Source organism: Chanodichthys erythropterus, chromosome 3, assembly GCF_024489055.1.
Source record: "Chanodichthys erythropterus isolate Z2021 chromosome 3, ASM2448905v1, whole genome shotgun sequence".
Lineage (NCBI taxonomy): Eukaryota > Metazoa > Chordata > Actinopteri > Cypriniformes > Xenocyprididae > Chanodichthys > Chanodichthys erythropterus.
The window spans coordinates 33,766,360-33,788,235 of NC_090223.1; the positions used below are offsets into that span (position 1 = coordinate 33,766,360).

Genomic DNA, 21,876 nt, shown 5'->3' on the forward strand with positions numbered 1-21,876 from the left:
AGTGTATAAACGTTTAAATTTCACAGCTTTTTACACTTTTTTTTTTCTTTAAAGCAGAATTGAATTCTGTTTTCATCACTGAATCATTATTTTCCTGTTTTTCACTGTAAATCTGCTTTAAAACAATCTATATTGTGTAAAGCGCTATATAAGTAAAGGAGACAGCTTTTTTCAAAACCTTTGAATATGCTTAATTTGTCTTGCTTGACACAGATATATATATATATATAGTTAAAGGTGGGGTAAGTCGTTTTTCAAAAACACTGTTTGGAAGTTAGTCGGGCCGACACCAACAACAATTGTGTAGCCAATCAGCATTAGTATGATGATTTGAAGGAAGACTGCAGAAAGAGAGATGAGACACAATAAGAGCTCAAAAGAATATCACTGGAATGAAGGTTTAAGACTGGGCAAGCGCTTTAGCACCCATATAAATATCAGAAAAGCTTTCCAGCGCTGGAGAGAGCTAAGTGGGAAGGCCTGAAAACAGATGCAGAGGCTGCTTTGATTCCGCTTCACATGTGAGTAACACTGGGTTTGAGTGTTATTGATGGTTTGGAGCTGCTGTGCTGTTGGCGACTAACAACAAATTCTTGTTTGTATTTACTCTTGTGTACTGTACGTTCATTTTTTTTGTGCTTCCTTCATCATTCTTTATTTTTTTGTGAAGCATTTTGTTGCACGTCAGTTGTCATAAACAGACATCCACTCTCGCATTGCATGTGTAACAGAGGCCAGCTAGTGAGAGATGTGCAGGTAAACCACTGCACACTGACGGCAGCTAGAGAATGCGATGTTTAGCATCATTGATAGTGCATTCGCTTCACACGCCAGAAGTGGACGGGCCGGGGTTCGAGACTGACTTGGAGCAGGGTGGTTAGGATTGGAGGGTGAGTTTTGGAGGCGGAGCAATGAAGAGAGGGGTGGTTTTGTTTGGGATGATTTCAGATATGAACAATGTCCAACAGTGCTTTTGAAAAACTACGTACCTCACCTTTAAAATTTAGTTCAGCATAGTTTTTAGCTTCTTTCCATTTTATTTGTACTTTTAAATTTAAATTGCAATTCTGCATTCTGTTTGTTACCTCTGTTTAAATTCAGAATTTGAATTGAAATTTAAAAGGGTTTCTCAATTAAATTATGAATGACGCATCCCTTCCACCATTTTGTCTACATACAGCAAAAGATCCTTTGGGTGAAAACCTCTTAAAAGAACCATTTTTTAGTGAAAATAATAACTAATAATACCATTTTTAGAACCTTTTGTGCAATAAAAAGGTTTAATGGATCTTAAAGGTTCTTCATGGAACCATAGATGCCAAATTACTAACCTTCATTTTTAAGGGTAGAGAAGGTAGAAAAACACCCTAACCAGGTACTAGCCACACCTAGTGCCTACAGCTTCAATAGCTGGACTCTGATCCCAGGAGAATTTCAGCCATTTTTCTGGCTGTCTTGTTGACTCAGTGCTGTAGCGTGCAGCTGTGATGGGGTAATTAACCGTGTGCAACAGACATGTTATTAGAAGCAGAGTTTGGATAAGATTTTCCTGCAGGATACCTGATACGGTGTCTGGTCTGGAAGCAGTACTCTGTGTAAAGGCCAGGACCATCAGTATTCCCACAGTATGGTTTAGCGCCTGTAGGCATGGCAATTTGTCTCAGCTCCACCAACAAACAAACCCAGGGGAAACGGTGCAAGGCTGGACTTGTAATAGTGGCAAGACTGATACAAAAGAGCCAGAGTTATGGCTTGTGGAAAGACAGCGGCTTTATGTAATGACTTTTCTAGCCGACCTGGAAGGCAAGGCAAGCGTTTGTGCTCAAACACGCATTAACATACATGAACTCCCCCTTTCCGCCACACACACACGGGTGTACATGCAGACTTTTGACATGAGCACACACGGACTCGCTGATATGTTCACTTTGGGAACATGATGCTGCCTGCTCATCGCGTTTCCCTGTGGTCTTTCCAATCAGTTGCGTAAAGAACAGGAAATATAGGTCAGACAGCAGATGTGCTCTCAACTACAGGACAAATCACACCCTCTTTTCAACGTGTCAGGATCAAACAGCGTAGCCGGGGGTGCCAAAATTCTGCTTTCTAAACGTCTCTAACCTTTCTAGAGGAGAGGAAATGTGGGAGACGGATACCGCTGTGCTCCGTGGTGGTGTATTGTGGGGTCCGGCGTGTACGTGTAGAAATGTATGTGAGTGAGCTTACATGCATATGTTTGGAGGTGTGTGTGTGTGTGTGTGTGTGTGTGTGTGTGTGTGTGTGTGTGTGTATATTTATTGTATGTATATATGTGTGTATATATAATATATATATATATATATATATATATATATATATATATATATATATATATATATATATATATATATATATATATATATATATATATATATATATATATATATATATATATATATTAGCATGTAAGGGTCAGTGACGAATAAGGATGTCTGGGATGATGACTTTTAAAAAAAAAAAAAAGTCTTGAAATGTAATCTTTGTGTGCATGTTTTATGGATTTTATGGATTTTTAATAGTATTTTTTAAAATTTTCTACAAACTCTAATTTTTATATGATGGGTATTCAACCTGACATTTTTAATGAAATATTTTCCTTGCATCTAAAAAACAGTTATTTTTAAAAATGTATTTCAAAGTAAAAATGGAGTCATGCACGGCATAAAATTATAGTCTTTATTACACACTACTGTTCAAACATTTGAGGTCGTATGATTTTTATTTTTTTATATATATATATATATATATATATATATATATATATATATATATATATATATATATATATATATATATATATATATATATATATATATATATATATATATATATATATATATATATATATATATATATATATATTTATTTATTTATTTATTTATTTATTTATTTATTTTTTTTTTTTTTTGAAAGCTCTTATGTAATTTATTCCTCTGTTGGCAAAGCTGAATTTTCAGCATCATTTCTCCAGTCTTCAGTGTCAGTGGCCAAGAAACATTTGTTATGATTATCCAAGTTGAAAACAGTTTTTCTTTTTGGAAACTGAAACATATTATCAGGATTCTTGGATGAATAGAAAGGTCATAAGAACACCATTTATTAAGAATAGAAATTTTTATCAATTTAAGAGAAACTTTTGATTAATTTAATGTGAATTTACTGAATATAAGTATTAATTTATCTCTTCCCCAGGAAAAACAAATCAGAAAAAAATATTATTATTATTATTATTATTTCCATTTTAGCTTTTCATTGAGACTTGTATTCCCTGAACAGTTACACCACCTAGCAATTTTTAATGTAAGCCCCACAAATAAATAATAAATAATATCACTAGTCATTTTCTGTATGAGCTGCATATTAATTATATTTTTACATCTCTATATCGTGGTGAACAAAAAGGTGAGAAATAGTGTGTGTGTATATATATATATATATATATATATATAATATATAAGCATCCCTGAGCAGTAAAAGTATCAGTCTGACATACTACTGAAGTGTCTGTGATATACTCTCTCTCTCTTTCTCTCTCTCTCTCTCTCATTCCAGTCATGCTCTTACAACAGCAACGCAATCTCATTCTCTTATGACATATTCATTGAGATTGACCTACCCCGCTTTGGATAGTAACTGTTTAAAGAGAAAATGGATAGTTTGATGGATGGATTGTAATTTTTCCTTTTCATCTGCTGCAATTCTGGCATACAGGTTCTCCCTTCATGAAACTGCAGTGCCTACCTTTGTTTGATCCAGCAGTTATCAGATCAACCACTAGGGGGTAGCAGCATTCTCATGTCAGATTACCCCAACTGATTGAAATCCTTTATTCTAAAAGATTCATTTACTCACTCGAGTGAAAACATGCTTTCTCACATTCTTTTAGAGCGATGCTAATACGTTTTCAAAAAGCTGTAATCAGCTCTTCACGCACGCCGTTTTGAGAGTGTTGCTCTTTTTTGCAGGAATTTATACGCCATACTGAAAGATGCTGATTTGTTCTTATTTCACTTTATACAAGACTCTGATCGCACAAAAACAATAATTAAGAGTCAATTATTCCCGAGTGCCTGGAGCAGAAAAGAGAGAGAGAGCATGATTTTTATCAGGCCAGGAGCGCATGTTCTACATACTAACTCAGCTGGAGCAAACAGGAGTTCTCATTCTCGTTGGTGTTAAGCACCATGTTGGTCGAATCTCCTTTGATCCCATATAGATGCCCGATCTCTAGTGACCCCTACGCAAACCCCACTCCACATCATAGGATAAGGGTGGGATTGTGAAATGCTGATCTGGCAAGGCAGCTCATCTGGAATGCTGTTCCCTTCATCTATTTTCCTCTGCAAATTAGTGGGTTAACTTACACATTAGCACAGATTAAGGGTACAAATGAGACCTTGTGTCACTAATGGGGGGTCAAAAGAGGGGAAAGGGTGGAAAAGAAAGGGCGATCACCTTAGGGTACTAGGGAACTGTGGCTCTGTTCTTTTTAGCTTATCTGGGTATATTTTGGTTGGTGCATATGACTTATTGCTTATTTGACTTATTATCTCTGATGTGATGTGGCGGGATGCATACTATTTATATTATATTATATTATTATTTTATATAGGTTATTTATATTTTATATATTAATATATATTTGATTTGTGTATTAATTTATTGTATTATTCATTTTTTTATCTTTTATAATTTTTTAGGTGTTTAAAGGATTAGTTCACTTTTAAAATGAAAATTAGCCCAAGCTTTACTCACCCTCAAGCCATCCTAAGTGTATATGACTTTCTTCTTTCTGATAAACACAATCGGAGAAATATGAATAAATATCCTGACGCATCCAAGCTTTATAATGGCAGTGAGTGGGATCAACAAGTATGAGCTGAAGAAAGTGTCTCCATCCACATCCATCCATCAGACTCTACATGGCTCCAGGGGGTTAATAAAGGCATTCTGAAGCGAAGCGATGCATTTGTGTAAAGAAAAAATACCCATATCGCCTTCCGTATTCAACTTATGAAAAAACAACGGAACTGGCGTCGCATCAGTTAAGCTTTTTCTGTAAGTTGAATAGGGAAGTCGTAGGACGTAGCGTAAGCTTTTTGAACTGCGAGGGTTTTACACTTTCTTCGTAAGTAGAATATGGAAGGTGGTCTGGTGGAAGGTAGATATTTTACTTCATAATATGGATTTTTTTACACAAACACATCGCTTCACTTCAGAAGGCCTTTATTAACCCCCCGTAGCTGTGTGGAGTACATTTATGATGGATGGATGTGGATGGATGTGGATCAGCTCATACTCATTGATCCCACTCAGTGCCATTATAAAGCTTGGATGCGTCAGGATATTTCATTTTCATTTCATTTCATTTATTTTTAAAAGAGGACAATGCACATTAATTAACACAAGAAACAAGTCTCTTATGTAAATGTGCCAGATTTAGCCATTCTGGCTAATTTTCATCTGCAGTCCCTTCAGTCTTTCTTAATATATCTCAGATTGTGTTCATCAGAAAGAAGAAAGTCATATATACCTAGGTTGGCTTGAGGGTGAGTAAAGCTTGGGCTAATTTTCATCTGAAAGTTGACTAATCCTTTAATGGTAATTTATGTTCAATAATATTTTTTATTATTTTTACAATTTTGATCACTTTTTTATTTTTTATTTTTTTTATTTTTTGCTGTTAATTAATAAACCCAGCACTGTGACAAAGGCATTTTTGAACGTTCAAATAGTCTGTGTAATCTGTCAATTAATATAACACCATAAAACTGCAAAACTACTTTCACTGAAGGCAAATTAGAGGGCGGCCCAATTAGGAAAAACATTACTAGATGCTACTGTTGTTTCTATGTGACCAGCCTTTGCTCTGGGCAGGGGTGTTGCAGTCTTCATCTGAATGTTTTTCTTCGGCTCTAAGCGACGTGCTGAGTCTCTCGCCCCGACCTGTTGGGTGTTTACGTGTTGACACTCGCTACGATGGGACTCTACATTCCTGGCAGAGGCCTTCTTGGAGTTGGCATGTTAGTAAAACACTATTTGAGATTTTAAAATAACTTTTTAAGTTTAACTTTCAGATTTAATTTGAAAACATTAGAAAAAAGAGAACTGTGACTTATCCCCTTTTCGAACCACTTCCACTTTTGTAGATTTTCTAGAGATTTATATATAGTTTATTTGTATAGAATTTGGGAATTTTTAGGTGGGGTTAATAAATGGCCTTTTTTTTTTATGTTTTGCACTATTTGCAGTCGATTGTGATTAATTCATTCAACTAGCGTGTGTGACCAATAACTGGGGGAATATGGAGGCTATTGGTCATGTGATTTCAACATGGCCACCCTCATAATGGGCAACCTGCAACCTGCTCCATGTATGCCTTTATTAGGCTACTGATTTGGCAGATTTTTTCTTTTAATTTGCTTTGTGTAAAAAAAAAAAAAAAAAAAAAACAGAGTTTAAAAAAAATGTTTCAAAAACCCATCAAATCACAATGCCAATGTTTCATCCATGAGTCCTAAAACATTTTGTTATATATCTAGTGTAGAAGGTCAAAGTTCTGAGCCTTCTGGACCCACATTTTCCCCAGCCCGGATGAGGGGGAGAGGGGAAAGGTGATTTCCTTTTGGACAGCATGACAGGGCTTCCTGGAAGGGTCGTCCCTCCCAAAGAACAACTGCATCCTGCCCTAAGAATGAAATGAGACTCAGTAGAGCCTTATATGTTGTGAAAACATGCTCTGCTCTAATGATACCAGCATGGTGAGCCATCTTGAACCAAGGCTAAAGAGTCAGCTATTATATTATCAAACTGGATTCGATTCGAAGTCACTCTAGGGAGCAGGCGGTCCATAGTTAGTAGTAGTAATTATGAAGTCACCTTGTGTTTATTGATATATTTTTCTGAATGCCAGTAGGTATATTAAGATAATGCAGGTATATTTATAAAGACTGAAAAATGTTAGTGCAACTAATACTATTATAGGCCATGACACAAACACAAATACAGAGAGAGAGAATATGAAAGCAAGTGTTGATCATGTGTTTGTTTCTCCTAAATACATCCTCTTGGCAAAAATCCATGTGTGAATGTTAATGGAAAGAAAGCAAAATAGAAAGTGAAAAAAGAGAAGTGTGTGGAGGCGTTTGTGTGCGTGGGTGTTCTTGTACTGTATGCAATCATTTTTGTTCCTTTTGGAAATTGTGCCCTATCAGAAGCAGCAGCTGTCAGGGCAGGACGCAACAGCTCTTTGTGCACTTTTGAAGGTAAGTTGCTCTTTGTCATCCTGATTAAGCTTAATCACCAGCTGTTACTAAGTTCACCTCAAATCGGTTTGATGTGAAGGACACTTTACGCATGACTGTCATAGTGTATAGTGACTCCCTCAGATCAACAGGTCACTGTCAGACAACGACAGCCTTGATCTATGATGACTGTAAATGAACTGCAGTTGAACTCTTTTACTTAATATAGTTTACCTACAATGGGTAGATAAGTAGGCAGGTTGGTTTGTTGTTTAGTTTAGTTTGTCAGTTTGGTTGGTTTGTCAGTTTTATGTGTAGTTAGTCATTCATTCAGTTAGTTAGTTAGCAATTCAAGCTAAATTATTATAGTCTGACCATGATTTAGTAACCAGTGAGTTAGTTAGTTGTTTAGTTTAGTTGGTTAGTCAGTTTGATATAGGTAGTAATCCAAGCCAGATTATTAAAGGGTTTGACCAGTCCATGATTCAGGCCAGTTGGTTAGTTATTCATTTTCATGTTTAGTTAGTCAGTTGTTGTTTTTTAGTTGGTTGGTTGGTTGGTTGGTTGGTAGTTAGTAATGTGTTAGTAATGTAAGACAGATCATGAAGGGATCTGGCCAGTCCAGTGATTGGGTTAGTTGTCATTTGGATGGTTTGTTGTTTAGTTTATTTTAGTTCATTAGTCAGTTGGATGTTTAGTTTTTCAGTCAGTTGGTTTGTAGTTAGTAATCCAAGCCAGATTATTAAGGGGTTTGGCCAGTCCATGATTCAAACCAGTTGGTTAGTTAATCAGTTTAATGTTTAGTTAGTTAGTTAGTTAGTTAGTTAGTTAGTTAGTTAGTTAGTTAGTTAGTTAGTTAGTTAGTTAGTTAGTTAGTTATGTAAAACATATTATTAAGGGGTCTGACCAGTCCATGATTCAAACCAGTTGGTTAGTTAATCAGCTTAATGTTTAGTTAGTTAGTTAGTTAGTTAGTTATGAAAGACAGATTATTAAGGGGTCTGACCAGTCCATGATTCAAAACAGTTGGTTAGTTAATCAGTTTAATGTTAGTTAGTTAGTTAGTTAGTTAGTTAGTTATGTAAAACATATTATTAAGGGGCCTGACCAGTCCATGATTCAAACCAGTTGGTTAGTTAATCAGTTTAATGTTTAATTAATTAGTTAGTTAGTTAGTTAGTTAGTTAGTTAGTTAGTTAGTTAGTTATGAAAGACAGATTATTAAGGGGTCTGACCAGTCCATGATTCAAACCAGTTGGTTAGTTAATCAGTTTAATGTTTAGTTAGTTAGTTAGTTAGTTAGTTAGTTAGTTATGTAAAACATATTATTAAGGGGCCTGACCAGTCCATGATTCAAACCAGTTGGTTAGTTAATCAGTTTAATGTTTAATTAATTAGTTAGTTAGTTAGTTAGTTAGTTAGTTAGTTAGTTAGTTAGTTAGTTAGTTATGAAAGACAGATTATTAAGGGGTCTGACCAGTCCATGATTCAAAACAGTTGGTTAGTTAATCAGTTTAATGTTAGTTAGTTAGTTAGTTAGTTAGTTAGTTAGTTAGTTAGTTAGTTAGTTAGTTAGTTAGTTAGTTAGTTAGTTAGTTAGTTAGTTAGTTAGTTATGTAAAACATATTATTAAGGGGTCTGACCAGTCCATGATTCAAACCAGTTGGTTAGTTAATCAGTTTAATGTTTAGTTAGTTAGTTAGTTAGTTATGAAAGACAGATTATTAAGGGGTCTGACCAGTCCATGATTCAAAACAGTTGGTTAGTTAATCAGTTTAATGTTAGTTAGTTAGTTAGTTAGTTAGTTAGTTAGTTATGTAAAACATATTATTAAGGGGCCTGATCAGTCCATGATTCAAACCAGTTGGTTAGTTAATCAGTTTAATGTTTAGTTAATTAGTTAGTTAGTTAGTTAGTTAGTTAGTTAGTTAGTTAGTTAGTTAGTTATGAAAGACAGATTATTAAGGGGTCTGACCAGTCCATGATTCAAACCAGTTGGTTAGTTAATCAGTTTAATGTTTAGTTAGTTAGTTAGTTAGTTAGTTAGTTAGTTATGAAAGACAGATTATTAAGGGGTCTGACCAGTCCATGATTCAAACCAGTTGGTTAGTTAATCAGTTTAATGTTTAGTTAGTTAGTTAGTTAGTTAGTTAGTTAGTTATGAAAGACAGATTATTAAGGGGTCTGACCAGTCCATGATTCAAACCAGTTGGTTAGTTAATCAGTTTAATGTTAGTTAGTTAGTTAGTTAGTTAGTTAGTTAGTTAGTTAGTTAGTTAGTTAGTTAGTTAGTTAGTTAGTTAGTTAGTTAGTTAGTTAGTTATGAAAGACAGATTTTTAAGGGGTCTGACCAGTCCATGATTCAAACCAGTTGGTTAGTTAGTCAGGTCAGTGTTTAGTTAGTCAGTTGGTTTTTAGTTAGTTAGTTGTTGGTAATGTAAATCCCGGAATACACTGCAAGATTTTAGCAACCCTATAAGATCATTACAAATCACACTGTGTGACACGGATCTATTAAACTTGGATACGACATGCATGTCGATTGTGTGATGATGACACTTGTTGAATCGTAGGCTACGATGCAAGTTTCTATAGAATAATAAAACATCATCAGCATGTGCTAGTGGTAAATAAAAAGATCATGTTGAATCACACTTTAGCAGTTGTAGTTTTTATGTGTGCTGAAAAAAGGAAGTGGTGAGAGAAGAAGGGAAATAAGATTGAGATAAGCAGTTTTTCAGTTTTAGCGCCATATTGCGTTGATTTCATGTCGCATTTTCATTGGCTGATGAAACCGATACACTGTTAGAAAATTATCGTAGGCTGTCTTTGGTCGCAAGACCGGGAAAACAGCCATCTTTGAACCTCTCTTACTGTACAACATAGGACCACTGATTAAGAGCCACGATCACAGAAATCGCCACGATTGTTTCACAATGGCAATCTTTCGTCTGGGACAGCCAAAAATCATGCAGTGTGTCCCGGGTTTAAGACAGATTATTAAGGGGTCTGACCAGTCCAGTGATTCAGTTATTTGTCATTTTGATGGTTTGTTGTTTAGTTTATTTTACTTCATTAGTCAGTTGGATGTTTAGTTTGGTAGTCATTTGGTCTGTAGTAATCCAAGCCAGATTATTAAGGTATCTAACTGATTAAATCCAATTATTTGGCTGATTTGTGGCTTGGTTTATTTAGCTTAGTAGTTAACATTGCTCAGCTAACATATATATATGAGACAGGCATAATATTACAGTGAATATACACTATATAAACATTATGCACAATATACAGTATAAAGTATGGTATCTAATGCTAAAATTAAGTTTTAATTGCATACTACATGTACTTTGACCAGATGCTATCTAGAGGAACCTTTTTTAGGGCCTTGTTCAAATTCAGTTGAATCTTGTTGTGCACTTCTGATCTTCTCTTCTGATAAGTTCTCAGCAGAAAGTCCAGCTGTGCATCAGCTCAGTTTAGAAGACGCTCTAACAGATGTCTGGTAGCTTGCCACTGTCCTCCTGCTATGTCCTCACCTGTCCCTCCCTCTGTGTGTGGAAGAAACTGAGAAGGCACCAAAGGACAGGGTCATACTTCGGGAATCTGTCTCTTCCGTCTGCCATGTCCTTTTAAGTATGCTTGGATTAGGATGAGGTTAAGATGCTTTAATTGAATTTGCCCCTTGAATCCCACACAAGCAAAGCTGAAGAAAAGAAGCTGAAGCTTTCTCACAGTGTGTCTCGAGAGATCTCCGCTATTACTCGATACTTCCAGTCTCTTTGGGGAGGTTACCCTGGCAACAGTATGAATGAACTGACAGTGTCTGTGCGTACATGTGCTTTTAATTAAAGAGGAGCGGTAATAGAGACATTTAGTGGCAATTCACTGTCCCTTGTGACACAGCAAACGCATACTTCCTCCCCCTCTCTTCCTCTTCCTCTCTTGCCTTTTCGCTCAACCATATCAACATCCGTAGAAATCAGCAGGTTTGTTTAGATAACCTCTGTTTCTGCAGCCAAAGATTTTATGAAATTAAAAACATAGTTTACCTAAAAATGAAAATTTGATAATTAATTTATCATGTTATGATCTTTCTTCCTTAGTTTATTTAAAAATGTGGGGGGTTTTTTGTTTTGTTATTTGTCCATACAATATTATTTTTGGACCCCATTGACATTATATGATTTAAAAAAAAAAATCAAATTATCTTCTTTTTTGTGTCACAGAAGAATGAAAGTCCTACAAGTTTGGAACAACATGAAGGTGACTAAATAATGACAGAATTTTCATTTTTGGGTGAATTGTCATTTTAGATAAGCCAGGTGTTATGAAATTATGTTACTTAAAAAAAGTCACTTACTTTGCACATTTTTTTGGGTTTGTTCTTATCAATCCTTGTCACAATAAGTGGCTCAGATTTATTGTTAGTGTAGCTTATCATGCAGAGATGTCCAGAGTGTGTGGATTCGAAGAGAAAAGATGCATTAGTCATCAGATAATGACCTGGAATGACCAGAACGATGTGGCGGTGGAGAGCACTTTGTAGGAAACTCCATTAACAAACCTCAGTCAGTTAATTAGCTGTAGACGCAGCGGAGCATACAGACCCTGCATGTGGCTCTGAGCTTTGCAAAAGGCTTTTAGATGAAAGTGATGAATTGCTGTCATTGGGCTTGTTCTATACTTTATCAAATGATTAAATATTGAATGTAAAATAGACAGCTCTCGCCGCATGCAAAGGTCATTTTCCGATTGCCACATTAATCAAAATGCTTTTTCCTGTCAGCGGCGAAGAGAGAATTCCCAAAACAGCAGAGATGCGCTGTGTGGCGATATGCTGCAGGCACATGTAGTGTGTGTGTGTGTGTGTGTTAGACACTGTGGGATGGGAATTTACCTCTTCTGGAACCTTCCGCAACCTCTTTTAGTTCATTCCGTACTGTATTTCCATTCATGCATCCCAGCAGATTGTATTCAATTCACAAGGATTGCATTTCCATTTTTCTACTTTACCTGCCTGGGATTGTGAAAGACATTTCCCTGTATCTCAAGGGTGGGATTTTAACAGAGACTTGTGCTGATGACATAAGGAAAATGGATAAACATCCATCCCACTCTTGAGAAACACTCTTATTTAGGTATCCATGGTGATAACAGAGCTGGAGAAACTGCCTTTCTTTTGTGTGGCATAAAACTAGTTAAAATACAACCAGGAAGAGAGAGGCCCAAAGGCAAGGAAATGCATCACCCTCGGAGTGCTGTCTGTGGTTATGCTATGACACACCCTCTCATACACACACACAGACACGCATAGACTCACACATTCTCGTAACTGACATCCTGAGCAGTTTGCAATTTACTCTCTGACAGCACATGGGGCCTGGCAACTGCTCCAGGATCCTACTTAACTGCTAAGGTAAAAGACTGATTTCTGTTAATATTTCACTATATCAATCTCTCCTCTGGAATGTTTCTGGTTTGTGTAATCTGCTTAACTAGCTGTCATTTGAATGAAATCGGTTGTGGTTTGCGAGTTCTGTTGTATTGAGCTGGGAGAGCTGTAAGTACATGTTGTGGTTTAGTTTTTGGCTGGTGTCTTTTGAGTGGAAGTGTGAATGTGTTGTTTTGGGGCCTCACCATCTTACATCAGGCATCTATTGAGTTCCAAACAAAGGAACATTATTGTGATTCAAACATAAAACCATCCTTACAGAGTCTCAGCATGGGCTGGACCTACACACACAGACACACACACACATTCTCTTTCACGCACAGGCGCATTCACACTCTCTCATGGCTAGCTGTTTGGAAAAAAGGCCCATCCTTACATGGATGTATTTGTTTGGTCTCCTTGAATTTAATTTATATGAGGTGGACCATTTTATGGAGAGCATAAAGACTAAACACTCAGATTGTGTGATAAGTCAGTCAGACAACTTGAGGGTGAGAAAAACACACTTCCTCAGTGAAACTGTGCAGAGATGCTTCACACCTCCTCATGTTTAAACAGATCCACAGGGGAGTCCTTAAAGGGATAGTTCACGCAAAAATGAAAATTCTGTCATTTGTTTTACTCACTCGCATGTCGAACCAAACCTATGTAACTCCTCCTTCCTTAAAACGGGAAGCTGATTTTTTTGAAGAATTTTCTGGCCACATTTTTTCAGTACAATGAAGGTGATTGGGGACTTGTCAAGCTACAAAATGACAGAAAACACCATAAAAGTGTTTTAAAAGTTGTCCAAGCACTGCATAATGTCATTAATTACTCAACTGCATGCCATTCAAAGCCTTTGACACTTTTTTCTTTCTTAAAAGGCAAAGATGATTTTTTTGAAGAATGTCCTGGCCACTCTTTTCAGTACATTGAAAGTAAATTGGCACTGGGGTTTTCAAGCTACAAAATGTAAAAAAAAAAAAAAAAAAGTATCTCAAAATTGTCCATGCACTATATATCAAGCAGTACGAGGGTTTGGTGTGAGGGGAAAGACCAAAATTGAAGTTATTCACTGAAAATCTTGGCATATGCTCTAGATGCAAGAAGTAGTGAGTTAGTGAATCATTTGTTCCAGTTCACATTTGGCCTGAATGATTCATTTATTCATTCATTGGAAGATTTTCTACACGTTCATCCCGCTGACTCAGTGGTCATGCCAACTGGCTTATAAATGAATAACAGGTTAAAATTCAGTCTTGTCATCATAAAAGAGAGTATGTTTTTTGTCAATTAAATGTCTCCTTCCATGTAAGAAAACAAGGCAACACATGGGTAATTGAATTTTCATTTTTAAGTGAACTGTCCCTTTAAATTCACTGAGTTTTTCAAACAAATGCTTTCCCCCAAAGCCTGTCTAGGTGGAATGAGCAGTTTTGAATATATAGTTTTAAAGAGCAGCTAAAATTATAACCGTTCAAATAAAAAGCGACATAATACCGATATTATTATCCAGTGATATCACGCTTGCTGCGCACTAATATGTATCCATGCACTTAAACTCCAATGCTGCTTTTCCGTAAATGGTAAAATACAAGCTCTCTGTCAGTATAAAAACCACTCACATCTGATTGACCATTACCATGTCTTTTATTAGCAATCCACACCCGAGCAACCCAGCATGACAGCACAGAAAGGCACTTATTACCAGCACAGAAATTTGCACTGAACGAGTAGCCGCGATTTGCTTTTCTCTTTCTCTCAGATGAGCGAGTCTGTGGATGCCGACTATTCAAACAAGCAATACAATTTCTCCTAATTGATTTTATGGGTCAATTACATATTTTCCTCATTGTGTGGTCAGCAGGGGAGTCTGGGCCGGCCGACTGACAGCAGCCCCACTCGTGTGCAAATGAGTTTGAGAGAGGCAGTAGAGAGATGCAGTGGGAGGAGGAGGAGGGGTGGATGGGAGAAGTCCTCTTTTGGATTAGTGGAAGCTTCTTGCCGATCTGCATGTGAATGAGTGTGAGCAGCTTTAGCCGTTACCCCTGCGCTCTTTCTCCATAGTGAGGGAGAGAGACACAGAGAGAGGGGGAGAAGTGCATGGGCAGTTACACAGAGCACAAAGCAGAAGTTTAGGGACAATTCTTGAGGTACATCACAGTTGCGGACTGCCTGGTGTGGGCCGCTGGGTCTTCAGTTGGGAGAGTGGTGTGGACAGAGCTTTGTGAATGAGAGAAGGTAAGAGTATTTTTTTTATCACATGGGCTTTACATGTGTCTCAGCTTCACTGCCCTTCTGATAACAATGGAACCAAGAGCAATGGAGCACTTCAACTATGCCAAAAGGGGGAGGGGAGAGTCTCATGGCTGCTTGAGAAGACATCATTTAAAAAAAAAAAAAAAAGATATCTTCAAAGTTAGCTTGTTTTGCTCTATTTTTGAAATTTGAGATATATTCTGGCAGGAAGGAACTGAGGGTTGACACACTCTGATGTTTGAAGCTTGGTTATGGTTATTGGTTACCCTTTTTCAAGATGCAACAGGCATGTTTGCCATTTGCAGCAAGTATAATGAAATGCTTGCTCTCTCATATGAAATCGTTTGAGTCATTTCCTCTTGTGTGCAACATTTTAGAAGTAAACTTTTGAAGTTTTAGTAATTTGTGATGAAAATAAACAGGAAGTTGATGTAGAGAGCCCAGGAGTCCAAAATGGCTCCATGATGAGGTTCAGATGTAAGGTATTTTTTGTGGTATTGTTGACTAGCATGGATAAAATGTCTTTTACGTGGTACTGGGATTGATTACTTGTAAATATTCCTTCACTTAGTCTTAGCTAAATTAAGCAAAACAGAGATTTGTACAGAGCCACATAAAAGACAACACAGGCCTTGGAAACATTTATAGACATTATCAATGCTTCATATTGACATGTGCTATTTGATCGTTTTATTTTCCTCTCCTTTTCATTCTCTGCCAAATACAGTGTGTTTCTCAGAGATATTGCTGTGGTTTAAAACCATTTGAAATTATATTATGATGATAATTCCCATATGGGAAGAGGTTATGAGGCAAAAGTGGCATACAACTTCCATTATTTTGAGCTGTAGATCAGATGTTAGCATTTAGCATTTAGCACAACAGAACTGAACATCATTAAAGTGTAAAATGGATGCTCTGCATTCTTTCTTTTATGGCTCTGTTGGTCTTTGTGATACTCAAGGGAAAACGTATGTGACACATTAGGTGTTTGTGTGTTCTTGTTCACATGGTTTATGAGGACACAAATGTGTATAATGACATAGGTATTACAACGTAAACATGGTTTATGAGGACACCTCCTGGGTCCGTGAAAAAATGCAGACAGTTTTCTGTGATGGGGAGGTTTAGGGGTAGGGGTAATGTAGGGGGATATAATTTTGTTTGTACATATTAAAAACCATTATGTTTATGGAGAGTCCCCATAAACCACGTATACAAGTGTGTGTGTTTGTGTTTGCCAGTTTCCTGCTATAGGTCTTTTTATGGCCACATTGGGCATTGGTGTGTTTACACCACACATTTAGTTGTAGATCATCTTGGCATTTACAATTTATTTTCTTCCTTTATATATAGGCATATAAACCATATTTCAAAAGCTTTTAATGCAGTTCATAAAAGTCTGAAGTTTAATTGAAATATATAGATGTATTTGCTCAGGTCTCAGCCAATCAAATGATGAGAGATAAAATTAACAAATTTATGGTTTGGTGTCAGTGATGGAGTACTCAAGCTTTAATGATGGGGTTGTAGGGGGACAAATGCAAACATTTTTTGGGGGAACATTGTTTTATACCATATCTGAGATTCTTTTTTGTACCAAGTAAGAATGATTTGTGTTTTCTTGCTGCGTGCTGCTGTGTTTCTTGATCATGTCAAGTGAAGATGGGCCACATCTGTGAACAGTTTTATTAAAGAGCAAGAACAGACACTGAGCAAACCCAGGAACAGATCTGCTTTTATTTGGACACAATATGCAAGGCTTTTATTAAGAAGTTCCAACTTCTTTCTTACTTTCTAACCCTTTTTCCTCTCTGTTTGCTTTTCTCAAGCCTCTGGAAGACAGTGTGTCTACCCTCTCTATCTCTGAGCATGGCTCTATTTGTCAGCTTCTATTAGTGTGCAGGCAGTTTTCAGACCGCATCAAATAAGTAAATCTGTCAGTCTAGAGTCTGGTTGTCTCTTCTCCTTTTTACTTCAAACTTTACGCGCTCAACAGTGACAACACATACTTTTAAAATTACACAAAGTTCAAAGCCAGAAATTCACTTGCATTGCCTCAAGTCGTGCAAAGATCCTCAGGTGCTGGATGAATTGCTTGGATGTGAAGCCAGGTAGGCAGTAAGAAGCCCAGGATTAGTTCCATTTTGGTGGTTGGAGGACGTACAGTATATTTATAGCTGATTAAGTCATCTGGACCAGCAGACGGGCTCCTTAGTTCACGACGGTTCTGTCTGATCAATCGCAGCACGTGCTGCATGCTGATTTACTGCATATAGCTCTTGACTCACTGAAATGAACATTTATCACCTGCTGCAAGTAATGTATGATTTCTCAGATCTTAAACTGATATAATTTGACAGTGTGATTCAGCAAGCCTCAGGTTTGTGACCAGGCCAAAGCCACAGCATGAGAAAGTCTTAAGTAGTCGTGAGAAAGAGGTGAGGTGAGCACCTTTGCAGCCTCTGGCAACAACACATCAACACTTTCACAATGTTCGTCTTCTAAAAGTTACTGATACCAAGAAACTTAACATTTTTGCCTGAGGTGCATGATCATATAATCATATTAGTTGTAAACTCATGGTGTCGCTTGTATTAAAGGGTTGGTTCACCAAAAAATTATCAGCGTTGTGTTTTGTTTCCATACAAGGAAAGTCAAAGGGCTTCAATGTTTTTTGGGAGGTTTTTTTTTTTTTTTTTTGGACCCCATGGTTTTCATTTCATGGGCAAAAACAGCTTTGGAACAACATGAAAGTGAGTAAATTTTTAGTGAACTATCCCTTTAAGATAATCCTATTATTATGGTGTATTGGCATACTTGTGTTAATTGCATTTTGTTGACCTGTTAATATGGCACACTCATGTATATGAAGCAATCATAGCATCTGTGATGTCATGTTGGGTGCAGTTCACAGTCACTGCCATTAGCAATGCATAATAAAGGATAGTAGACTTGGCATTTCCTGTGGATCATTTTACATTTCCATGTTTTCATACACAAATGAGCTGATTTTAACACATACTTGCATACTTTGTATATGGGTGTGAAAGCAGCTGTGGTCTTTGCAATGTAATACAACTCGTCTTCTCATATTTGAGATGTTCCCTTCTTATATTCTTGAGATTGTCATAAGATTGCATGTAATACTCTTTATTCCCACAAGCTTTAGTGGATATTGTTGTGCTGTTTCAAGTTCAAGCTATCCAAGTTTTGTTACCATTTCAACTTAAGGATGAATTAAAATGGAATTAAATTGAAATACAACAATTTATATATATATATATATATATATATATATATATATATATATATATATATATATATATATATATATATATATATATATATATATATATATATATATATATATATATATATATATATATATATATACTCAAAATGTATTTTTTTTGTTATAACAACTTTGTTATTTATTTATTAGTGAATTTATGTTCTACCAACAAAAATTTGTGTTTATGCTACAAATTATTAGGTTCCACTAACTCAATTTAGCTTAAGTTGATTACTCAAAAAAATTAAATTGTACCAGAGTTGTAGCCCTGGAACCAGTTAATCTTATCTATTTCAAATCAACAGCTATTATAGCATATGCTAACACAACATATTTAACATGGATATTTAATGAACAAGTAAGGTATTATGCTGCGTTCCAGGAATGTTATTGAGTCCGTAAGTCATGACTTCAAACCACAACTCACGACTTTGTAGCATTCCAGGCAAGTCTCGCCCAAACTGCCTGAGCGCAAGGAATTGTGGTAGCTAGATGTAAACAAACCAGCATGGCAGACCGTACTGGGCTTATGCTCATTTACATAATTTCTGTCACCAAAGGTGCTTACTCTTTGCCTATTTGAGGGAAACGGAGGAGGAAAAATGGTGCATAAGGCAAGAGAAGCTCTTATACCTTTTTATTTTACGTTATTTGTATATTTGAAAATGTGTTTGGTATTAATTTATTCTTGCACTCAATGGACTGAAAACTAGCTGCCATTGTTGTTTCGCGGATTATGTGACGTCAAAGCGTGGAACTGGGAGTACATCTGGTATGAGTTCACGGGTGGGAAGTCACGGATTTGACTGCCGTTCCAGTGCACTTTCACGGGTAGAAGGTTGGAAAAACACAGGTTACAGGTTGCCTGGATCGCGACATTACTTGTCACTGGCATTAGTGTGGTCATTGCTTATATTCAATGGTACTTTATGTATCTACTCTTCAGCACAATAGTAACCACAAAAACTTCAACATTACAGAATGTCAAACATAACAGCATTAAACACTAACACGTCTTTCCCTTCACTAAAAAACACACAAAATAGCACTTAATTTCAACAGTCCATTCCTATGCAAAGCATGGGAACTAGAAATCCACTAACTAATTTCCAAGGTTGTCAAGTCAATTTTATTATGTTACTACAACTTAATTTTTTTAAGTCAGTTAACACAGAAATTAGTTTAAATTACAAATGATATTAAGTTGATGTAATGATCGACATTATTATGTCAATAGAACTCAAAAAAATAATGTTTGCAACTTACAAGATTTAATTAAAACATTAAATTAGAATTTTTAACTTGCAACCATGCATTTATTTAAGTTGTGGTCCCCTAATTAAATACAACGAAATGAAAATGGACACATCTAAATGTCACATTCAATTCAAATGAGTACTTGTGAAGGTAATTTGATCTTGATTTTGTTTTGAACAATGTGACTGGAGTGTTTTCTCCAACAAGACAACTTCAGAGGTTATCAGGGGGGATTGTTACCAATCCTCTTATAAAATGGAGCTGTCTCAAGATGGCAATTGTACAAACTACAGTACAGGGATAAGACAAACATTAGTCCTGTAACACTATCCACCACCCGCTGATGCATCCTCTGGCCGAGCCAGCTGACAGGTGTCTGTGCCTCAGTAGTTAACCAGTGCCGTGTGAACTGCTGTCTTTGTGTTGGCCGCTCTCGCAAGTGAACGCAATTGAGCTGAACAAACTGATGCACAGGCAGAAAACACATTTCTTTTCTGTTTTTTTTTTTTTTTTTTTTGCACTATGCTGCATAAAGTTCAATGCACATTGAGAGTACTTTCCATATTTCTATTCTGTGAATGTTGTGTAAACCTTAAGATAAAATCGACCTCTTCATGACCCATATATTAAACGTTAACAAATGAATCTAACGCCTCATTTCAGGCCAGGATGGAAGCACAATTACAGACAATTCTCAATTCTTCATCCTCATTATTTTAAATCCCCGCCTGAATCGATCTGTGCCTCACCTACATTTGCCTCCTGTCAGTCATAATGTGCATTAATTTCCACCTGCATGCTCTGAGCATGCTCACAGCGCACAGCTCTCATGGTGGCTCATAAACAAACCTGGCAAAAAATGAACATCTCTTCCTCAAATTAATTGCAGCAGTGAATTGTGTCTTATGCTATGCACATAACGTCTGAAAGTGTGGGCATTGGATAATGAAAATAGAATAGGAAAATTACCTAACCTGGTCCAGGGCCTTTTTTTGCTTCCCCAGAAGTTCAGATTTCTAATTTCTTGCCAACATTTTCACACACAAAAAAAATAAATAAATACAATTTCTGTTAATAAAGCTGAAATTAAATAAAACATAAATATTAGATGAACAACTTAACTTAAAATACTTAAATGAAAATTAGAAATGTTATTTTGGCAACTAACTGAAGTAAGTGTAAGTAAACTAAAACTGAAATAAAAATTAATTAAAGCTAAATAGAAATATAAAAAAACTAATGAAAATGGCGAAAGCACACAACAAAATTACTAAAATGTAAACTAAAATGAAAATGAAAACTGAATGTATAAAAATAAAAGCTCAGTCAAAATATTAGCAAATACTATAATAGTATATAATACTAAAACAACATTAAATGTAAATGTAATCATTTAAATTACGTTCTTTAGGTATTTACACATAAAAAATATTTTTAAATTTGATTCAATGATTTCAAAACATTTAAATTTGATTTCATTTAATGCCTTGCACATTGCCAAAGTGCCGTAGTGTCCTATTATATTTAGACTTCAGAAGGATGCCCGCAATGCACATCAGACCGACAGTCTATGAGACATTACATCACTAAAGTGTCTCAGACACAAACTGTAAGGACTCATTCAAGACCAAACTTTAATTAGACTACTCTTTAATAAAACACATGAGTTTCCTGTATGTCAACTTGTGGGTCTCTCTCTCTTTCTCTTGGCAGACACAGCACAAGAGCAGGGCCTGGATCTGGAGCCACCTGTCCGGATGGAGGAGGAGAAGGAGGTCATGGAGGAGAGGGAGGTGGAGGAGAGAGTGGTGGAGATAGAACATCCTCTGCCATGCCTCAGTGAATCTGACACACAAGGCATTATCAAGGGCAGAGATCTATTCGGATATGTCGGCATTGAGGCAGTCTTGGACCAGATGAGACGCAAAACCATGAAGGCTGGCTTTGAATTTAATATCATGGTGGTTGGTAAGTGGAACATTGGTCTGATTTAAATTGAACTTTTGAACAGTATTTTTTTTTTTTTTTTTTTTTTAAACAGGATACGTCCAGTTTATATTTGAACAGAAGAATATCAGGCCCTTAAAAAAAGCAAAACCTTCAGAGCTGATTTCTTAACCACACTGAAACTTTCAATTTCAAATGGCATGCATAACTGCTCAGCCTAAATATCTTTACACCTCTTGTTTTTTTCTGTTCTCAAAGTGTGAACTTCAACTTGGGTAGTTTCTGACTAATGAGCTTTGTTGAGATAGGAGTGTTTTAGCCAAGACTACGATGAAAATAGAACAGACTTGAAGCGTCAAATAAGGTAAAAAGCTCTGTGTAAAATCACAGAGCAACAAGGG

General features: G+C 36.3%; 1 protein-coding gene across 4 annotated transcripts in view; it reads left to right on the plus strand.

The window, feature by feature from the left end:
- septin12 (septin 12) overlaps positions 1-21,876 on the plus strand; it is a 72,990-nt gene that overhangs the window by 25,483 nt on the left and 25,631 nt on the right. The window contains exons 1-2 of one of the 4 annotated variants that reach the window (XM_067381896.1): positions 7,254-7,304; positions 21,242-21,496. In XM_067381896.1, the coding sequence (XP_067237997.1) occupies positions 21,286-21,496 (211 nt within the window). In that variant the 5' untranslated portion in view covers positions 7,254-7,304; positions 21,242-21,285. Of the gene's footprint in view, positions 1-7,253; positions 7,305-12,576; positions 12,700-14,697; positions 14,959-21,241; positions 21,497-21,876 lie in introns of those variants that run through there. The other 3 variants (XM_067381895.1, XM_067381894.1, XM_067381892.1) reach the window with 3 other exon arrangements.